Below are 17,401 nucleotides of genomic sequence, written 5' to 3' on the forward strand. Positions count from 1 at the left end.
AATTTTTTAGTGTTTTCTCCATATAATAATCCATTTTTAAACTTAAATATTACTTTTTGAACAAATGCCCTTGCTGGCTTTTTCTTTGTGAAATGAAAGAGCATGCATGAAAAGTATTGTTAGCATCTTAGAAAATTTTTCATAAAAATTATTCCTAGTTTCTAATTATTATTTTAAGAAAATTTTGAATTGATTTTATTATTTAATGTGTCAACTATCAAACATAAATCCAGGAAAAAATATACAAATAACTAGTTTTATCATTATATTTCTATGTATTATTTTTATATTGTATGTAAATAAGTATAAGATTGACATTTAATATAAATTAAATAGAATAATCTTTTATAAATTTTATTGTAATGGAATATAAATATGTTTCAACTGCTTTTGAAGAAACTGAAATACTGTATTTTCTTTGTTTAGGAATGGAAAAGAGGAATTTAGAGTCTCAGGCAATTCAGTCACAGTTAGAAAAAGAATTGGTAAATAATTGATTTATAATCTTTTTAAAATAAGTTTTAAGTTTGCCAAAATCTTATGTATATTCAAAACCACTAAAACTTTTATAATTAGAACTAAAAACCACTAAGATATTTTTAATAGGAACTGTGTCACTAGATTTTATATGATCATCTTTATATTGAACATCTTACTTTTATTATATTTTAACCATTACTCTTAATCACAATACTTGTAAAAACCTTCACTATGTAATTATGTAGATTATACTTTTAAAATTGAAACTTCTAAGATATTTATACAGTAGAGAGTCATCAATCGGAACCCCGGTAATCAGAACGATTTTCACTCGGATTGTGTCGTGCTGAATCAAACGTTTTTGATACTAGATTTACTTCTAAAGTATAATTTTCATGTTTTTATATTCTTTCAATATATTTATTTTGTTTGTACAAAATAAAGAAATAATTTTTAACGATACAATAGCATCGATTATTATTATAAAAATTTTCGTTAGGCTTAAAATCGACGAAAATTCAACATGAAGCGACACGCAACAAAGAAAAATTTGAACATCAGACAGGTTAATATATTTTTTCGCACATAATCCGTTATCGGAACAAATCACTAATCCGAACAACCCCAGTCCCCAATTGATTCCGATTTCGACTCTCTACTGTATATCCTAAAACAAATAAGTTGAAGTTATAAGAAAAATATTTTGAAAAAATACAAGAAATTAAAAGTTTTTACAAGTGAAGAACTTGAAAGTCAAGTAAGAAATAAAGATATATAATAGACAAATTATTCAGAATACTTTTTTGAAATAATCAAGACTAGAATATGGTTTGAAAGCTTTCTCTTAAAAAATAATAATAATTTTTGGAAAATATTTGTTTTATTTCTAGTCAGAATACAAATAATTTATATTTCAGTTTTTAAAGATACTTAAAAATATGCAAGTAACTCTAAAACAAGTTTTTAAGGAGTCGACAGATCATTTTTATATTTCAGAATTAAATGCTCTTTGGAATACTATCTCCCATCACCAGATTGTGATTATAGGTGATATTATTCCAAAAAACATTTAATTCCAAAATAAAAAAAATGATCTATTGGGCTCCTTAAAACTTGTTTTAGTATTAGTGAACTTCACCTTATAACATGGAGTTGATCGTGAAGAATAGTCTAAATAGGCAATATGGTTAGATATTTATTTTTTAAATTTATTCCATTCCTAAATTTTTGAGTGAAACATTTTAACAATATATAAAAATTTCTTGCATATGGCTTGCAAAGGCATATAATATGCAAAAACTTGTTAAAACGGAAATAAAAGTGCTACGTTGCCTGCTTTGCTTTATACACTGCACTTCTGAAGTTGCCAGATGCAGTTTAGAAAGCATCATTGTAGATATTCCATTTTATTCCCATCTTTATCTATTAGAAGTTCATTGTAGATGTATTGTAACTATGTTCTTCACAAATTACTGGAATAATTAATTAAATACACATAAAACCTTTTATCCAGTAACAGAACTTTTGTTAAAGTTCTCTTAATGGATAAAAGGTTTTGTATGTATTTAATTCTAGATGTAATTATAAAATAAGTGAAATGGGGGAAAAGACAGAATATTTGAGATAGATAACCATACCATGATAGAAACCTTAAAGGGCAATAATAATTTTAATGTTTGAATGTTTTGGTTGTTTTTTTATTGATTTTCTTTGGGAGAAAATGGCAATGTTTTTGTTTGAAATGAATGGAACATAAACATATTTCTGACAAATATAATTTAAATATTTGAGATAGAATTGTTTAAACTGATTAAGTATTGAAAATATTTAAAACTAATATTATGTCTGTGGTGAATTCCTTATATGGTGAAGATTGATAAATTGTAATGATCAGACTATTCAATAAGGTTCTGGAATTTGTTTTGTTCATCTAATTTCTATTTAGAAAATGTTGCACAAAAATTTATTTTACTATTGTCTTCAAATTTTTACTAAAATAAATTATATTTTAAATTGAATGTGAATTTTATTGTAATTAATATAAAACAAATTTCTTTGTAGAACTTTTAAAAAGAAAAAAAACTAAATGAAAATGGTAATGATGTAATCATTGGTGTTTGTTTCATAAACAAGATGGCTGAAAGTAGTGCTGTTGTGTATAAATAAGATGAAACATTATACAATCAAATTTTAAGCATATACACTTTACGACCGAGTTCCGTTCCAACGACTACGTCGTTAAGCGAATTGGTCAATAAGCGAGGAGCTTGCGCCGGGAATATAGGATTGTTGTAAAATTATGCAACAAACTTCAAATTTATTTATAAAAAGACTATTATAGTTCTATAAGACTATTATAGTATGTGCAAGCCTATTATAGTACGCTTAGTGCACATGTCACCATTCGCCACTGACCGACACTCAAGCTGAGAAAGGGGATTCCCCAAATTGCAGGTCGAAACTTGATTGGTCATAAGTGCGAGTGGTCGTTAAGCAGATAGGTCGTAAAGTGAGGAGTACCTGTATAATTATTTTATTCATTAGAATTCATTTCATGATGATGGAAAATAAGCAAGTTTATAACATACTGATTTTTTAATTATCAAGTTGCATATCTTAATTGTCAACAAGACTGACTAACCAATCATTGGAAACAGTTTTAAAAGGTCCTTATTTGTTAGACAGGCTATAAATAATAAATGATAAAATAAACTCATAAAAATTAAATAGAAAAAGATTTTAATGTGGATAATATCTGTAGTATATTTTATGTTTGAAGAGTAATTTGAGATTGAGATGAGTTTGGAATAACAACATGACTCACCTGACTCTAGGGAGAGTGATTGCCATACTAGATTTAGAGTAAGTAAAGTAATTTTTACATATGCTGTTATTGACATTACTAAAAAAGTTCACATAAATTTTACAATATGAAGTAATAGAAGTTTGAACCAATCACTTAGCTATTGTTCACTATAGAGAATTAGCATATGCTAAATTTGACAGACATATAAATAAATCTGAGAGTAACATCTATTTAGATCTGTCTAAATAGATTGGAGAGTCATTGTTGGAAATAATTAGCTTTCAAGATACAAGTTTAAGAAGATGTGTTTAATAATATCGACTAAAATGACGATTGATGTATAAAAACAGAAGAGATGAGGCACACTTAGATATGTCTGGTAATTTTCAGAAAAATTGCAGATTAAGATTTGCTGTGTATAAAGGATTTTCACAATTTTTAAAGATGCTATTAGCAACTTTAAACAAAGGAAAAGTTGTTGAATGAGCTAGTAATTGCAACTGCACAGTTGTACGTAACCACATCCAACTACAACAACAGGAACACTGCCATTTTGCAAGATGGTTGACATTGGTGGCTTATGCTTCCTACTTAAGTAAACAGTATTTACAAATATCTTTAAAGTTTGAAGCTATTTTTTACACATAATTTAGTTTATTTCATTTAATTCTATGATACACTGGTCTGAAAAGCTTATGAACACTTCAGGTTCATGTAGAATATCCTGAAATTCTTCAGGTATAGCTGCAAAAATTTCAATGGTTGTTCTTTCATATTATCAAATAAATCACATAACTTTACTAAACCAAATTTACTAGAATGAAGATCCAACACTCAAAATACATAATTTCTTCTCAGATTCCAGGATCTGCTGCACTGATATTTTGTAGTTTGACCCTGAAAGCTGCCTATACAATCCAAATCTTGCCTCAATACTGTCACTTTGAATCTTAACAGTTAAGACAAAAGAACCTGGACTGGGGACAAGAAGGTATTTTATCAAAGCATAGATTGTTATGTTTGTCTGAATTAGGGCAGACATTGTTTCACTATAAAGCCATCGATTATTATAACTTTTACAAGTTGATTCCTACTATTGCAACCAAACAGTAAATTCTTGTATATAATTAAATCTTGCATCATTCACATCTGTAAATGGTTGTGACAACAGATCTTGCAGGCATATACCTTTTAATAGCTGATTTACATTCATGATGTGCCATCAGTTTAAAATCTGCTACAGGGAATTGGCATTTTGCTGTTGTTTCTCCCTTGGTAGATGTTGATGAATTCCAGCTATTGTTTTTTCATTGAATATCTTCAGAGCTAGGGACACTTTCTGTCTGTCAAATGTTGATGGATAAAGAGATTTGTAATTTAAAGCTGCTGCATATTTCAAGATGTTATTCTTCTCAAACCAATAAAGCTCTTAGGAAACTTAAGGAAGCTTCTTCCATTTCACTGATGCTTGCAGGAGAAGATGCAACAGAATATGTATGGTCTAAATGTCCTTGAAAACATGTGTTACTAGTACTGAATATAGATGTTGATGCACAGTCATCTGAAGTATGTCTGTCATCATTATGGGTAGTTGAAGTCAATTCTTGTAACACAGTACATTCAATTCTTGAAAGCTGAATGTTTGAGAATGAAGGATATATGAATGTCTGAGTGCTGTTTTTCTGATTAACCCAATTGTTTCTAATACACTTTAAAAGATGTACAGTACAGTGCCATATAGTAGAAAAATTGATTTGTTAGGTTTCTGGGGATTTGAAATAATTCCAGCATTTCTTTTATATTCAATATCAGATGTGCTCCAATCATATTTAAATCAATCACCTAATGACTTGAACATTTTTCTGTTCAGTTGATTGTTGTCAGTCATTGTTGCCACTAGGGTTTCTCATTTTCCGGTCTTTTGCTTGTCCCGGGATTCTGGGATAAAAGTGAACTGTTTCCCGGGATCCCAGGAAATCCTAGGATAGAATTAATTATTTTTAAGATATACAAAATATCTTGAAATCAAATGATATAATTATTTTTCATTTTTTAAAGTAATTTAATACGTTTGCAACCTCCAAAATCATAATAATGCTGCGTAAGATATATATTAAAAATTACCTTTGAATTATGTAGAAATTTTCACAGAAAAAATTTATTAAAGTTTGCTGGAAACTGCATACAACAACAAAGACAACAACAAAAAAAAAATGCTTTGAATTGAGTTGAAAATTTAAAAAATAAAAGAACTTAGATTAAACTTCTAACTTAAAAGGTAATTTTCATTTTTTAAATTAAACATAATACAAAATATTATTGTAAATTTTTATAATAAGATTTTAAAAAGGAAAGATGGTCAATACTTCCATTACTCAATCTGATTCTTATTTTAGTAATGAAAAGTCCTGCTACCGAGAATGTTCTTTCTGATTCAATTGATATGAGTGGAATCGTGTTTAATGCATTTAAGAGAAAACAGATGTTATGTGTTTTTTCACTCGTAGTATGGAAGATTTCTAGTTCATTTTCGAGATTATAGTACTTCTTTTGCTCTCTAGTATTCTTGATTTGTCTGCCTTGGCTGCTTTAATAGTGGCATCAAGCTTATAGCCTGATAATTTGGCAATTCGTTTGGCCTTAATAATCAGGTTTATGAATAAAAACTTCATACTTTCAGACTTCGTACTCGTTTGTATCCTTGCCCAATTTGCACAACCTGGCATTACAGCTATGCAGTTATTGAAGCTACTGGGCATGGTTAAAATTAAGACAGCATAAGCACAATTATTCCAGATATTACAGGTCCTGACAAGTAAAGAATTTTCAGAGTCCTGCCACAAATAAGCTTCATACTGATTATTGACCATTTGTGACATGCCATAATGAGGAAAAATTTAAAAAAAAACTAATAAGTAGGTTTAAAATTAATAAATACAAATGTATTCTGATAGTTTATGAGTTAATTATACTTTCTATTGGCAAAATTTCCACGACCTTAATATAAAATGAAAAAAGTGAACTTTAAGAAATTTGTGGGATTTCCCGGGTTAAAAAACAACCGGGATCCCGTTTGAGAAATCCTAGTTGCCACCATTGTGAACCCACAGTCCTGTACAAGTATAACAACAGCATACCACTGGTTAGCAACACACACTGCATCAGGATTCTTTATAGGTAATAAGGCTACCACCACTTTCAGATGACCAAGTAGGGAACGACACTATTATATATGACTGGACTTGTTGCTAAGACATCTGAATGGTTTTCTGCTATGCTACTTAATGATTTCCCCTTGTATTCCATGTTATCAATCACATGTATCTTGTTAGCCAATATAGATATGTATTACAGTAGAGTCGTTTATCCAAACACCGGTTATTTGAAATGTCGGTTATCCAAACGCTTTCCAGTCAAACTGTGTCATGCTGAATCAAACTTTTTTGATACTAGATTTACTTCTAAAGTATAATTTTTATGTTTTTATATTTTTCAATATATTTATTTTGTTTGTACAAAATAAAGAAATAATTTTTAACGATACAAAAGCCTCAATTATTATTATAAAAATTTTCATTAGGCTTAAAATCGACGAAAATTCAACACGAAGTAACACGCAATGGAGAAAAATTCAACACGAAGTGACACGCAACTGAAAAAATTTTCAACATCGGACAGGTTAATGTATTTTTTGTACATAATTGGTTATCCGAAAAATCAGTTATTCGAACAACCCGTCCCCAATTGATTCAGATAAACGACTCTCTGCTGTATTCTCTTTCTGTTAATGACTTGGCCAATATTTTTAGATACTTTCCAAGTGTGAGAAGCTGATATTAAGTTAATTAAATAATTTAATTATTTAAAGTAATATTTTAATACACCCCCCTGGAAAAAGGGGCAAACAAAAGGTCACCGAGAAAGAGAAGACAACCCGGGCAAAACCCACAAACATTCTATTTCCTGTGATTTCTCAAGAGATAAAACAGTTTGAATATCAACAATTATTACTAAGGTCACAAGACAAATCCTGACCTTAGTCACCTCCTGCTATTAATTCAGTTCGTGTGAAAGCTGTTATCAATTTTATGAGGTAGAATGAGTAACAATACTGGATAGAAAGAAATACTAAATTGGACGAAATGTTTGATTTCTGACAATTAACATAAACAAATTCTAGACACAGATTGAACTTGGAACGGGTTACATCATACATAGCATTAGTCAGCTCCCCAAAAACAGGTATAAAAAGGGGTTGGACACAGTCCTCGCGGCAGACATAAACAGTGGACACAGGACCCATCCCGCCATAATCCCCTTGGTCACCTCCAGCCCGAAGACAGAGCTCTATGTGCCATCCTGCTGATCCTGGAGTGTTTTGCCAATGTTCTATGTAATGGGAACCATCAGTCTAAGAGGTATATTATACGTAGATTACATAACACTCTCTCCCTCGGTTAAGTAGTTCTTTAGTAGCCATAACGGGCATCCTTTGTATTTAACCTTAGAAACCTTATGTATCTAGCTTTAAGTGTTATATTAAATGTGTTGTTGTGTCATGTTGAACCTGTCCATTATTGAGAAACAGCCAGCACCTATCGACTTACTCACGACCTCCCCACTCCACTACTTGCCCTCCAAAAGCCATCTCCTGACAAGGCAGCCAATAAATGGGGTTAAGCTTGCAGTTTAGCTGTCTCGGTTCTCACACAAGCTCATTTTGTTTAACAGTTAATGAAGACAACAGTTGCATTAAAGTGTTGACATGTGGTAGCAGAACAATGTTAGAATTTCTCAGCAGCCTGTTACAAACTGCAGATTGAATGTATAATAAAAATGCAAGTTTTGTAATCTCACTGATGTATCTTATTTGATTAGCTAAACATTAAGAAGATTAAGTTGTTTGATGATAAACTTTATAATTCCCAACTGCACTCACATTATCACACTGAGATGTTACCTTATCAAGCACTTTGCAAGCACTCTTAGGTAAAACTGGAACTGGTTTGTGCAAAATAGGGACAGTCAAATTTTTGCAATGGTTAAATAAGTTTTCAAGTTGTGACTATCTTTTCACAGAGTATCCATTATCCAGAATATATTTAATTCTTTTCTTTTTACACACTGTTCAGCAACAAATATAGTAACATGAAGATCAGTATTAATGGATATCTTACAGAAATGATTCTCTCTCTTCTATAAATTTAATTTGGTAGAAAATGAGCATTTGGTTCTTTTCTGTAACATGCCAGTTACAAATCACGTCCTTTAGCTGCTCATTAACCTTTGAATGAAGCTCAGAAAAACTGTGAATGATGTCTTTGTTATCCATGAAATCAGCATACTGCTGCTCAAGTCTCAATCACTGCTCGCATCTGTGCTGATCTGCAGATTTTTTCTGCTTTGCTGGAATTTGTTAAAATAATCTGGCAGTTTGGGAAATATAGTTGGAATAGCATTTTCCCTTAACTTTGGAATCTCCCTTTCAAGTTCCACTATACTTTCATCGGAATTCTTAAATACATCCTTCCTCAAGATATCAGAAGATAAAAAATGCCATTCACAAATCATGCTATGATCAGTTGGAGTCCATTTATCCCTTGGAATATTTCATATCCAATGCTGACGTAATACAGGATCTATAAGAAATTTAAAAACACTTAAATTACCAGTTAATGTAAATTCATAATTTCCTTTGCTTTTAACTACACAACACTTTTTAGTCATTTTTTTAAACTAAACAAAACACCATTAGGTCTGAATCCACTGGTTAGGCTTACAATGTATAAATTCAAAAGGTATTTATTAAGTTCAACAAATAAAATCAATATTTTAAAAAAAAGTGAATCTTGGAATAGTAATAATGATCAAAAAACAGATAAACCTAGTTAAGCTTAGTTCACACTGAGCGCGATTTGCTGGCGAAAGCAAAAAACAGAGCGAATAACACGTCAGACATGACGTTGTTTCCAGCGAATTTTACCATTTTGCGAATTGCTTCAAAGTTTGGAACTGTCGAGCTTTTTCGCTAGCGAAAAAATTTCGCCACCAATCGTATTCCCGTTAGTTGTCATGTGGTTCTTGTTGTTTTCAAGGTGGCTACAGAAACTTTCTCACGCAATAGAGTAAATTTTGTAATTATGGATTTTTAATATTTCTCTCACACAGCATTGTTTTCTTTTTGACGTAACTTTCTTTTTCAATAAATAAACAAACAAGGTTAACGAAGGAATATTGGAAGCAGCCATTTTGTTTTTCCGGATGATGTTTTCTCTCGCTTGCAAATGATTGGCTCCTTAAAATTCGCAATCGCTTTTTGCATTTGGTTGTATGGGTCAATTTCGCTAAGCGAATAAAACTCATTTTTTGCTTTTCTCATTCGCTTTCGCTATTCGCTCAGTGTGAACTAACCTTTACTCTATTGCGTGAGAAAGTTTCTGTAGCCATCTTGAAAACAACAAGAACCACGTGACAACTAATGGGAATACGATTGGTGGCGAAATTTTTTCGCCAGCGAAAAAGCTCGACAGTTCCAAACTTCGAAGCAATTCGCAAAATGGTAAAATTCGCCAGAAATGATGTCATGTCTGACATGTTATTCGCTCTGTTTTTTGCTTTCGCCAGCGAATTGCGCTCAGTGTGAACTAAGCTTTACATAAAACATCAACAAAATAATTGTAAAATTAAGTACATGATCAAATAACAAAGGGCACAAGCAAATGCAACTTCCATGTAATAGACACGTGTTCTGAAAACTGTCACATGAAGGCACTTCAGCTAAACCGGTCCCAAGTGACTCCATTAAAATTCTGTTGGTGAGACTGTAGTTGTTGGCTGTGATGTAACCAACATCTGCTTTCAAATCAGCTTTTTAAAACACAAATAACTTTATCCATTCAATTATGGTTGCAATATAACTATGCTCAGTTATTGAAAAATTATCTAAGAGTTATTTATGTTTACAATGTACAGATGTATTGTACATCTTTTTATCATTTGTTAACTTAAGTATTCATATAACAGAATTTTTTAATAGCAAATTTTTTTGTAATAGCATATTTTATAATTTAAAATAATTTATGAATTTGCAATAAATTGTTTTTGGCAATTATATAGTAAATCATATTTGAAAATAAAATAAATTTATGATTATTTTTGTAATTTGATATAAATAGGAGAAAACTGAGAGAATTTTTTTAATATTTAGAATGAATTACAATCGAAACATTCGCAACTGCTAAATGATTATAAGCTGTTAAAAGTAAGTTAAAAAATAACATAAATTTTAGAATATCAAAGTATTGTTAAATGTTGAGAAATAATTATTAAACATTCAGTAATAATGTAAATGAAACTTCAGTATACAATATTTACTCTTTTTAATCATGTTTTTTTTTAAGGAAAAAAATACTCAAGTAGAAAGTAAGTTATCAGAAATAAAACAAGATTATTCTATAATAGAGGAAGAAAAGAAAAATTTAAATTTTGAAGTTTCAAATCATTTAGAAACATTACGTCAGAAAACAGATGAAGTTAACAAACTTCATGGTAAAGTGAAAACTTTTTCTGTTTTTTATTGTCTTTTTTTACTTATCATTGACTTTTTTTTTTTCACTGATTTGAGGTTATGCTGCTGCATTTATTATTACGGAAATGAGCCTAAAAAATTTCACAATATTACAGTGTACAGAAATGTACAGTCTTTAGTAACTTATTGACTACAGTAACCTAGTACATGGTATTGCAGAGATTTCTGGATATCAGAAACTCTCATTAATTATAATTTTCCTATTGTCAAAAGAATTAAATTACTGTATAATTTTCTGAAAAAATTTGTTGGAATTATACAAAATCCAAGCTAGTGGGGATTTACTTTGTATTTTTTTTAGTACAGTTAAGAAAATGTTTTGTAAGGAGATTAAATTTTAAAATTACAGATAAAAGTAATTAAATAATGTAACCAGTTTAGATATAGCAACTTCATTTATTTGATTGCATTTTCATAAAATTATCAAACTTTTTTAACTATAAATTGCACAACTTTTCTCAAAAACAGTATGGCAATATTTAAATGTAACTATGATTTTTTTTATTTATTATTATATAAATTTTATTACAGATCATTTAAAGAAGATATTGTCGGAGAAGGAACAGTTATATCATGAGAATTCTCAGTTAACATGGAAAATGAATCAATTTGATGTAAGTAATTCATTAATTGTAACTAATTAATTGTCAATAACAATTCATTAATTGTAATCATAAAATTGATTATAATTTTATGATCAGTTGGATCCAACAGAATACTGAAATTTGTTTTATTTATTTAATTACAATTTAGAAATTATTACATGAAAATTTATTGTAATACACTGGAACCTCGCTTAACGAGCATAATACATTCCAGAGTTTTACTCGTAACGTGAAACACTCATTAAGCGAAACAATTTTTCTCGTAGAAATTAATATAAAATACAATAATGCGTCCATGCTGAAAAAATGCTTAAATGTTTTATGTATAACGTTTATTCAAAAAAAATTGTACAATATACACTGTTAAGGAGCGTGAATCATCATCATCTTTTCTTCTAGCGTGGAATGAACCATCCTGGAATGAGAATTCAATTTGCTGAAACAAAAAAAAAAATCACAGCTAATATGTTTGATAAACACTCCAAATGATGTGCCAAATTCTTGGGTTATATAAATGTTATAATTAAATATTAGAAATTAATTAATTTGACTAGAGGTAGGCAGTTATGTTTCCATCTCGTATTAAATTTAATAATTATAAATAGTTAATTTTTAATTCAGACATTTCTAAAAATTAATTTGGAATCCGTCATTAAATTTAATGACCCAAGAATTTGGCATATCGTATGGCATATTTATTATATAATGAGCTATGGTTGTTGATGTTTATAAGTAATATGTGTGAACACAAGCTTGGAAAAATGTGTGATCACAAGCGACACTAAGATGCTAGCGGAACGAGTGCTAAACACAGACTGATGGAGCATGCTGCATGCGTACAATTTGGGACTTCCCCTCTCCTCATCACTCGTTAAGCGAGGCAAATTTTTACAATTTGTTTTGCTCGTTATGCTAAATACTCATTGTGCAAGGTCCTTGTTAAGCGAGGTTCCACTGTAATGTGTTTTAATTTGAAAATTATTTGATAATGTTTTAAATTGTATAGGAATATAAAATAGTAATATCTTCTGTAGTTTAGATTTTGTTAGCAAATTAGTGAAAAGTAATGATGTTGTGCATAAACAAGGCAAAATATTGTCATTTAAGCAGAGATATCATTTTAAATGTGTGTAAATTATTTTAGTCCTCAAAATTTTCTTTATAACAATGAAAAGAACAAGAATTATAGCCTACTAGCATTATAATTATCAAGCTGCATGTCTTAATTGTCATTGAGATTGAATAATCACTCTTCAAAAATTATTTTGTAAAGTTTATCTTTTGTTAGACAGACTATATATAAAAACAATAATATCACAATTACATAAAGTGGTAATTCTTGCAGACAAAAACAATACACCATTAAACCTATATAAAATTGAAGGGATAGGACTACTTGATCCATGTATTTTGTGTGTCCAGAAGGAGCTTCATGATAGGCATTCTAACAGACTTATGAAGGAACAGCATGATGTTGGGGTCATCAATTTTGATGAAACTCAGTGAGGTTATTGTGCATCCTCAATGACTGATATGTCCCAAGCAGTAAGGCACAGTACTTAAAATTAAAGGAAAAAATGGAGGTTGAAAATTGCAAAATTACTTAAAACATTTAGAATTTCTGTCATTTGTAGAGTGGCCGGTGGCTTGGTGAGGTTGTGCCATTTTCATAATCACGAGGTTTTGATCTCGGTGGTATCAATGTATTTTTTTTTAATAGAAAATTATAATTTTCAATTTATTATTGGTGTTTTTAAATTTATTATATTTATAAGTTATTTTCAAATATTCATGTACAGTATATATGGGATTCATACTAAAATTTATTTATAAATTATTTGGGAAGAGGACTAGATTTAAACAAACTTACCATAATTCAAGGCCAATGTTGTTAATAAGAAAAGTATTTTTATTAACATTATTCAATGTGTTTACTTTTATGAGCACAATTTTGTGAATGATAATTATCATAGAAGCATGTAAAATAAACATTTCTGCAGTGTGTGTGTTGAATAAATGCAGATTTTTACAACAAGAAGAAAATTTACATATGTCACTGGAAAAACAAACTTGATTAATATTTAAAGACACTTTATCATCAACCAATTTGGAGGAGAATCATTTGTATTGTATCACATTGGAAAATATCAGAGCACTTAATGTTTTCTTCAACTGTCTTTGCAACTTCTGAAATTGATGAAGAACCCTCCACTGCAATTGGCTTGATTTTGAAAGATGCTTTCACAATATATAAATTCTGTAATTTTGTCATGCATTGATTCTTCTGCAGAACAAATTTATATATATTATATATATATAAATTTATATATATACAAATTTTATATATGCTATCGATGATAGCACGAGCTATCAAAGCCATCTTTTCGTTCTTTAGCAAAGGAAGATGCAATCAGAGATATTTAAGTTAAACAATGACTGTTACCAGAGTAAAGTACACACTGTGTACTGTACATAAAAATACAGAAAATGTTTTGTTTTTAAATAAATATTGTTAGGAAACATTCGTTAATTGCTTTTGACATTGACTTGTTACTTAAAACAGATGGATTTTATTGTTTTATTACCCTGTTTTTTATGCATTTGTAGTTTTCTAAAAATAAATCAATTTTCTCTCTGACAATATAATAAATTAAAAATTATAGTTTTAGGAGGAAAAAACTAAATTAATACTAATGTGATTTGAAACACCAACATCACAATTACAAAACTGTTGGCCCCCACCAAGCCACTGGCCACTCTATAAATGTGGAAATTCTAATAGTTTTAAGTGATTTGTAATTTTCAATCTGAATTTTCATACCATCCCCTTGTTAGCCAAAATTATGTTGGTAAATGGTGTCTAACTGGCTGACTTGGAAATGTGTTTTTGGAGAGAGAATAGAGTTTATCATCTCCATACAAGGCCAGGTTGTAAATACAAAAAACTACAGAAAGTACATTTTAAAAGACAATGCAAGCTCATATTCAAACATAAACTATTACCTATTAATAACCCTTAAAACAAATACACACCTCAGATGTCATAAAAAACAACGCGCACGAATATTCTATGACTGAGCTGTAATTATAGACAAAACAATTTATCCCCATAGATCAAATATGTTGATTGATAAAACAAAATTACATACATCATAGACACAACTGCTTCAAACACCCACAACATACGAGAAACATGCATTGAAAAAATTAGGAAATATTCAGAATTTGCCTCAGGAGAATGGATAAGATATTTATTGTCTGTAGTCCTTTCTCGCACATGAATCATACTACATATAGTACACAAAAGTCTAGAAACATTAGGGCTTTACAATGATACATATATCACATTATAGAAAATAGCTATATCAATTTCTAACCGATACATATACAAGCTGCATATAGCCATAGTAACAGTTTTTCTGTACTGTTTTGACCTAGGTCTGGCATATCATTAAACATTGGTATTGACTGAACAGAATGCAATCCATCAACACTATAATAATAATAATAAATGCTAAAATAAACTTAAACATTAAAAACTAAATAGAAAGTTGTGATGACAGTTGAATGTCTGTGATGAAATGAATTTTTCATGATTTAACTCATGAAAAATTCACTTCACACACAAGAGAGACAAGTTTATAAGTTAAAATCAGATAATCTGATCATCACATAACCCAGACCTACTTTAAAATTGACTTAAAACTTAAATAATCTGTGGTTTATTTATATAAAATTATGGTATATAATTTTAGATTTTTAAAGGTTTCATGAATTAACTTTGCTTTAAGAACATTAATAATTTCGTTTTTCTCTTATATAATCTATAAACTTGTTATTTTTTAGAGTAAATTAATGATCTGTGAAAAACAGCATCGTCAATTAATGCTTCAGTTTGATGAAGTTTCACTTCACTTGAATAACTGTATAAATATGAAGAATTTCACTTCACAAGAAAAGTTGATTTTGAAAGAGAAATTGCATATTGACAGTCCACATGAAAAATCTGTCTTGAAATTTGATCATAATGATTCAAATTCAAATGAAAAACTTGTGCATATTCCAGATATGAAGGTACGTAGAGAGAAAATTGATTTACTAAACAAAAATTTTAATAAAGAAAATTATTTTGCTGATTCACAGCCATATCTTTACCATGATAGAAAATATATTAATAATAATAATAATAATAATGATAAATTATTACTGCAACATTCCAATAATATTCCACTAACTAACTATCAAATTTATAAGCACTACCCATGGCAGCAAAATCATTCCCAAAATAATGCTAAAATAGCATATCCATATCCAATTGCACATCAAATTGATTTGCATAATTTGGGTAAGAACAGAATAAATTTTCAAAACTTTATTCCACATAATAATTTGTATGAATTAGAAAATCATCATGTAAATAATAAATTACCTATGAATCATAATGCTGTTATTCATGGACATATTATAGAATAAGATATATTGATTTTGTTTGAATAAATTTTTATTTTTATATACATGTTGTTAAAATTATGTACATTAAAAGTAAGAAATAAAATACATTTATTTTGTTTTAGTTCTGTTTTGTTTTATAATTTTTACATCAATTATTTCTCTTTGTACTATTTTATTTTTACCAATTTAACAATTTAAATCAGGATAGCCACAGTACTGATCTGTATATGAAATTATATTTTCTACAAATTTACTATTTTACGATATAAATTTTAACATATAATCAATGCCATTTTGAGAAACTTATTTAAATTAGAAAAAATACTACAAATTGAAAAGACTTTACATTTTTTTCATTAGCAATGATTTTTTGCTAAAGTTTAGTAATAATTTTTGAGTTAAAAAATTATATACATGTATATATATAAACATATATAATTTATTTATTTGTTAATTTCAAAATAATGTTGTATTGTAGTAGAATTTGGAAGATATTAAAATTTGAAAACAGCAAAATGGAAATTTATATGCTCTTATTTATAAAAATAAAAAGATTATTCACTTAAGTTTCTGATGTATGCTGTAGTGTTTTAACATTTTTAATTAAAAAATATAAACTTTTTGTTAAATTTTATTACAATTTTATAATTTCACAGATACAAATTTTTATGGTTTTTTACACTGAGAATGCAAAATTCATATTTGAATTTTACTTGTAATAAAGATAAAACTCAACGGTGATAACATTTTAGATAGATTTGCTAGTGTACATAAGTGTAGGTAGATTTTATATTGTAAAAATAAAAATAAAATGCTTATGCAAAACTTCGCACTTATTGGAAGAACCTTTCATAAAACAACCTTTTTTTTTATCGCCCCTATGACAGATGTCTGGATCCATGGCTGGTTTTTTTACATTTCGGGATTTTCTAAGAAGCATCCTATCATGTGCCTCTTAGAGAATCCTGAATAAAAATAATTAACATAATTTTTAAAATTTTTTACACATTGCATGAAACCATCCTTCATTACCTCTTTCTTCAGACAAAATTGAGATTCCTGTGAAAAAATGTGTTTTTATTTACTTAATTACTTTCATTGTAGAGCATGCATTACAAAACTTATGATTGGGTAATAAGTGTCAAAATCAAATCAGTTGCATGTAATCTAAGATCTGTAATTTGTATCCAAAACATGATATCTCAGCAATACTTTAAACATACCAAAAAAAAAAAAAAATTGACCAATTCTCTTTGAGTTTTTCAGTGTTATATATACTAGAAAAATTCCAGTGCAAGATGAAAAGAATGAAGGGGATTCCAAACAGGTGCCCTTTCATGTTACATTTGAAGAGTGCTAAATTGTCGGTTAATAATTAATTTATTCAAACTAGATTAATACATCTTTAAAACATTCAGAATTGAGTTTTATGAATATATTTTGATGATAGTAGTTTCAAGTGAATCAGTC

The 17,401-nt window shown here is 28.9% G+C and overlaps 1 protein-coding gene across 1 annotated transcript in view; it reads left to right on the forward strand.

Annotated features, from left to right (window-relative positions):
* Window positions 1-337: 337 nt before the first annotated feature.
* LOC136979547 (interaptin-like) overlaps window positions 338-17,401 on the forward strand; it is a 29,927-nt gene continuing 12,863 nt past the window's right edge. The window contains exons 1-5 of the mRNA XM_067275554.1: window positions 338-485; window positions 10,494-10,547; window positions 10,687-10,834; window positions 11,406-11,488; window positions 15,326-15,553. Coding sequence (XP_067131655.1) covers window positions 363-485; window positions 10,494-10,547; window positions 10,687-10,834; window positions 11,406-11,488; window positions 15,326-15,553 — 636 coding nt within the window. The 5' untranslated portion in view covers window positions 338-362. The remainder of the gene's footprint in view (window positions 486-10,493; window positions 10,548-10,686; window positions 10,835-11,405; window positions 11,489-15,325; window positions 15,554-17,401) is intronic.

Source organism: Centruroides vittatus, unplaced genomic scaffold (genome assembly GCF_030686945.1).
Source record: "Centruroides vittatus isolate TY-2023 unplaced genomic scaffold, ASM3068694v2 contig_1157, whole genome shotgun sequence".
Lineage (NCBI taxonomy): Eukaryota > Metazoa > Arthropoda > Arachnida > Scorpiones > Buthidae > Centruroides > Centruroides vittatus.